Raw genomic sequence first — 6,022 nt, 5'->3', positions numbered from 1 at the left:
CCCCAGCGATGACTTTATGTGGCAACACACAGTGAAAGATGTGTGAGATGAAGCTGCAAAGAAATGTTGCCTGATCTTGTGAACAGAATAAAAGGAATACAGAGTCCAGTCATAGAATTTTACCTTGACATATTTTCTAATGCAAGAAAAAAAAAAATGAACTCAAAACAGAAATCTGTTTAAATACTTTAATAATTTTAGTTATTAATACACAAGCAACATATACTGTTTATAAAGACCGCACTCTATAAACAATTACAGCTTTATTCGTACATGCTGACATGTTGGAACATACAGTTACATTCATACCAGAAAGCAAGCATTCAGTTGATGAAGAGAACAGGAAATGAAGCGTAACAGTTACATCAGTCATGGTGTTTTGTACTATCTCAAGGAATTTCATGTTTCAACATAATAAAATTCATGATTGATCTACAATCAGAGTCAATAGTTTTACCCCAATACAGCTTCCATCATTATTATCAGTATACATATTTGTGACTGGTTTTCTTTTGGTGTCAAAGCAGATGCACATATTACTGCATTGCATGCGGGAGGTTATGCTCATGCCTAGTAAGCACGAGAGGAGAAATTGGCACGTATCTGGCAGGATTGTACACGGTTAATACAACTAACTTAAAAGCTTTCTTTTGTACCAGTTGTGATGATTATGTGTGTCCTGCTTACACTCTATACATTCAAAACTTCTTACATGTTCTCTTATTACATTACATTTCTTACTAACATACTACCTTAAATGTACCTGCCTGAATACTGTCACTAACATTTACTAAAAAATAATACTTTCTCATAATCTCAAATGAAGGGACTTGTTCTCACCAAGCTGCTTTGCCAGCTGGATTAATGCTTTTCCTGGAAAAAATTCCTCAAAAGTTACAACTGACCTAAAAAAATTATGTGAGTATTTATCTCTCTTATCCACTGCACAGGTGAGAATCTGGTAAACATCCCTATGGCAAAAATATTTATTACATCAGCTAGGCCTACAATACTATGGAAAATGGCACACTTCAACAAAAAAAAACTCCATAAAAAACTAAGCAGGTAAAATTTCACAACCAATATTTCACAACAAATGAAAAAAGGTAAAATAAAACGTCTATAAAATCACATTTCAAAATGTGGAACTACTTCACAATAAAAGTAATAAATACAGATACACGCTTTAAAAGTGCAGTAAGGTTGTACATAAAACTACTGGTTATTATGTACACTACAGTCCAACTTCTCATTTCATTTTAAAAGCAGTTCATTTGCCATCTGAGTATAATGGACTTGGCTCAAGCAAAGTGACCACGTAAATATGAACACTTTTTGGTCAGAAAAAATGTTGATTTGTATAAGTGATATTCCCTGATTATTTGTGGATTGTTTACGGAACTATTTACAAAGAAATGTGCTCTAATAGTATACCAAAATACTACATCACAGAAGCAAACTTGCGCATTTCATCACTGCTAACGTAGAGCCGTCAACAAACCAATTAAAAATTCAACGTGCTGGCATTTCTTATTAATTTGTATCACATGTTACGAAGCCCAGCAAGATTATCTGTTCGAAAAGGCAACAGGGCCAAATAAAATGGCCACAGCCTATCATAGTATCAGCTGTCTGTTTCACACTTTAGAATGCATCTTTAGCAGCAGACACAAATGCCAAGAGATCCGAGTTAAGAAGGCTGGGAACACTGGCGTAGTTCCCATTGGCCGTCATTCAGGAAAGCAGGCCAGGTGGAGGTTGTTCTGCAGACACAGTGGCGACCTGGAGCTGGTTTGGAGGGTGCTGAGGTTGTGGAGCATGCTGACTGAGTTCTGCCTTCACACGACGAGCAATATGACTGCGTGTGTGTTTCCGCAAATGGTCTTTGCGGTAAAAACCTTTGCCACATTCTGTACACACATGTCGTTTTTCACCTGAATGTATGACAAAATGCAAAGTAAGCTGCTCCTTCCTTTTAAATGCTTTGAGACACACCGTGCAAACATAAGGACGCTCAGGATTGTGGCTCTGTTTGTGACGTGTGAGGTGATCTTTTCTCTTCAGTCCTGCACCACAAATGTCACAAACAAAACGACGTTCTAAAGTATGGCCCAGGAGATGTTGCTCTAATAGCTCTTTCTCCGGATATGCCATATGACATTCGGGACAACAATACAATGTGGAACCATCTAAAGCTGTTGTAAGACGAATTTCTCCAGGTTTTGGTCTAGGCTTCTTTTCCTTGTTAACCTTCTTCTTCTTCTTTTTCTTTGCACCAACTTGAGGTCCGTTATTCCCCACAACCCCTGGTGTTGTTGTTGTTGCAACACCTATTGCTGGGCCTGCAGAATTTGCAACCATTTCTGTTTCTTTTTTAATGTTCTCAGCTGAGTACTTAAGAAAGTGATGAAGGCTTATAGGTAAAGTAGAAGCTGGTAAATGAGAAAGATAATCCGCAACAGTTGAACCTGGTGTGGCTAAGCTTTGCCACGATGCTGGCATTGTTGTTGTTGTTTGTGTTGCATGGTGGTGGTGATGCTGATGGATAGCCATAGCTCCACCATACTCCGCTTCATTCGAACCAGGTCGATCTTCCTTATCAACATCTTCACATTTCACATCTTTCGGTTTCTCACCCACTGGGTTTTCCCTCATCATTGCTGCACACAGATCCTGGGGTTGCATATCACCTGCATGATAGGGTGGCCGTTTCTCAGGCATCTGCCGAGATTGTGGTGGAGGAGGTTGCTGCTGCTGCTGTTGCTGCTGCTGTTGTTGTTGCTGTTGCTGCTGTTGTTGTTGCTGCTGCTGCTGTTGTTGTTGCTCCTGAACGGATGGGGATGAGGTAGGTCTGTTTTGTTGCTGAACTGAACCCGCTTGCGTGTAAGGAACACCAACAGCCCCTGGATAATGATGAGTAGCACCTATAGCAGCACTTGCATGGTACTTAGATGAATTTGGATTCATCATATTGTTAACCTGAGGCGCACCGGGATTATTCCTTCCATCATCTCTAACATACTTTCCCATATTTACTGGCATGCCAATGGGAGGATGATGTTGATTGAAATGAGCTGGTCCTGGGCTGGTGTGATAACGTGGTCCTGCACCTCCACCATCACTGACAGCTTGGGGAGGCAGTCCTCCACTACTTCCATCGTGAGTGAATTTCGCCGCAAACTGATGAATCGTAGGAATTGACGCAGGAAAGTGACCACCAAAAGGAGAGAAATTCATTGTTGCAGATTAGCTGAGAATGCAGCCTTCACACTTTCACGAACTTTCTGCAGATCTTTGTTACTGGACGAATGCCTGAAATGGACAAAATAAAGCTTCATTACAAGTGTGTACATAACCCTTGGAGACTTGGCTTTGAATACATACAATTTCCGTCATTTCGGCACAAAGGTTAGTGGTACGAGTATGTTTACTTCCATAATTCTTGTTTCATTTGTCACTTTGCTTACTAAGAGATGTCTTTAATTTTCGAATAAATGTTTAATTATTTTTATTTTTCAGGCGGCGTCATGGCCCGCGAAAAGATATACAAGATGGGCCTCTTAATGGACATGTTATACATTCGCCGAAATTTTAGACGAATGGCGGTATCAGACACAAAATTAATGATAATGAGAAACTCTGTTTACAAGTCCTCCAAACAGTAGTATTTCCACGCTACATATGTACTCACCGGTATGCGTTTTGTTGTCCTCATGATGTTTTATTTCCATAAATACGCGTCTTTGACAGAAAACATAAACACCTGCTTTGCGCGACGTTACTCTGCTGTTACTTTATACCCACCACCAACCAGTGCGTGTAATGTGTATCTGCCATCTACAGTCGATGCCGAAGTTATCGCTGCAGCGGGTTATTTGTTTGGGATGGCTTGGCGTCGGCGGCATTGATAGTGTGTAATTGTGTGTTACATTCGTGCGGCTGTTTGCCATTGTCAAATTTACGGCAATCAAAATATTTGAATTATAACTTCAACGTAAATAGGTTTCTTGATTTCGAGAAAGTAGTTGCTGTAGTGGAGAGTTGTTCACGGTGTACATGTTGCCTTATGAAAGTAATAAACCTGTTGAAGAGTTGTGGCCACAAATGAAGCAGTAACAGTTGTCTCGACATCCCGCATCACTGAACTAATTTGTTGGATAATCTGTGTGACGCTTCGTCACTTTTATAATTGTTACCGGCCCTCATTAACATTAAATTCCGCCGATGGATTTCGTCACATTATTATGTGCTCCCGTTGGATAATGTTGTGTACAGATGCCCTCTTGGTTACAGTAGATGTTGATTTATAACACTTACAATTATATAGGTAATAAGCCTGTACAATACTCATTAAACGACAGTTTCATTTGTTTTTTACTTAATTTTATTTTGTTTAAGAAGCTCATTGCATTAAACGTTCCTTATTCACCAAACTAGTATTTAACAACTCTGTACATAAGTTTAAACAACAAAAATTTTCACTCTGTGGTGTTGATATTTCTAAATAATTTCAGCGAAAGCTAGTTTGCCTTTCCTTGGAAGAAGGTCTGAATATTTTTTTCTGCATTCCCAAAATTCCTTCCACATGACACACATGTTGTGTCTTTGGACCCAGATAGGCTGTAAAATGCACTTGGGTGAAATACTCCATACTAAAGCCCTGCAGTGAATAGATGTTGCTTGTCTACATATTCTGTGGAGCATACTATAATAAGAATTAATTTTACCATCTAAAGAAAGACATTGTTAGACTTTATTCATTTGATTTCATTACCTAACAAAATTCTTAAAACCTTGCAAATAGTTGCCTCCAGACAGTCTTGTCTGGTTCATGTGCAGTTAATATTGTACTCATTGTGGAATTATTTCATTTAAGCTAGACAAATTAATGTTTTATATTCTTCAGACAAACTTTCTGGTATGAATGAACTGGAACATGTGAGGTGGTGACAACTCAGTAATTGTATGATGAAGATTTTAAGAATAATCGTGGATATTTACTGAAATTCTATGTCTTAGAATGTCATAAATTCAGATAGGCCTATATATTTTGGTCTTTCACCATGGCTACAGTCAACTGTTTCTCATATACTGCTTTACATATTCTGCATGTGTGTATATTTGTGCTATTAATTTTCATTGTATTATGGTGATGAACCCTAAGTCGTGAGATGATCCCTGGATGAAGAAATAAATAGAATAGGCCTAGTGTGAAAATAATATTTCAGATTTATTGCTTCATATACTCAATTGCATCACACTCTTTCATGATAAAAATGCATGTCCAGTATATACTGACAGTTATTTTCAGTAGTGTCATGTTACTAACTTATAATACTTTATTTTAGTTTGAATCAGCATCAAATTTGTGTATGAACATGTTAACCAGTATAGGTCAATCTACATATCTTGTTGGTTGATGGGCCCAGTTTTTTGTTTCTGCTTTTTTCCCCTTTCAGAGTACCATTTCAGTTTGAATGTAAAGAACTCATTGATAACTTTGGCTATTACAGAATGTCATTGCTTTGTTAATTAAATTTTATGAATACTGACATTTCTCATCTCTTATTCAACATTTCTAATGCTGATGAAAAATACTCAGTTAGACTAAAAGCTGTAGCTTCTATAGATTTTCTTTCCCAAAACTATATTATGCTGAAATTAGATATGTCTGATAGTTATTTTAAGTATTCATTTAATAGCGATTTAGAGGAATATTTGATGCAAGAGGTTGGCTTTGGCCAGGGATGTAGGGAACATGCGACAGAGGCTATGAACAATATAACTACTATAACATAATATCAGTGCCACTTTTTTTGAAGTGGGCTTAGCTACAGATCAGTCAGTCACCACAAATAGGTTTTCTTAGTTTCACATTCATCCGCTTTGCCAACCCAAACCAAACCTCACCTTCCAACCTAAAGTATACCTTGGGCTAAACTGCAGATCAAACAGCCACAACAGCCAGGTTTTCTTGCATTCTCATTTGTTGGCTTTGCCAACAAACATCAGAACTGTGAAT

General features: G+C 38.1%; 1 protein-coding gene across 1 annotated transcript; it reads right to left on the bottom strand.

Moving 5' to 3' along the window:
* Nucleotides 1-206: 206 nt before the first annotated feature.
* LOC126236040 (Krueppel homolog 1-like) lies at nucleotides 207-3,824 on the bottom strand. Its single transcript, XM_049945074.1, has 2 exons — nucleotides 3,692-3,824; nucleotides 207-3,312 (listed from the first exon to the last, which is right to left on the bottom strand). Exon 2 carries the CDS (start codon nucleotides 3,235-3,237, stop codon nucleotides 1,735-1,737), a length of 1,503 nt encoding a protein of 500 aa, XP_049801031.1. The 5' UTR covers nucleotides 3,238-3,312; nucleotides 3,692-3,824; the 3' UTR covers nucleotides 207-1,734.
* Nucleotides 3,825-6,022: the final 2,198 nt, after the last annotated feature.

The sequence above is a fragment of the Schistocerca nitens genome, chromosome 2 (assembly GCF_023898315.1).
Source record: "Schistocerca nitens isolate TAMUIC-IGC-003100 chromosome 2, iqSchNite1.1, whole genome shotgun sequence".
In the NCBI taxonomy this organism is placed as follows: domain Eukaryota; kingdom Metazoa; phylum Arthropoda; class Insecta; order Orthoptera; family Acrididae; genus Schistocerca; species Schistocerca nitens.
This window is presented reverse-complemented; position numbering and strand designations above follow the sequence as displayed.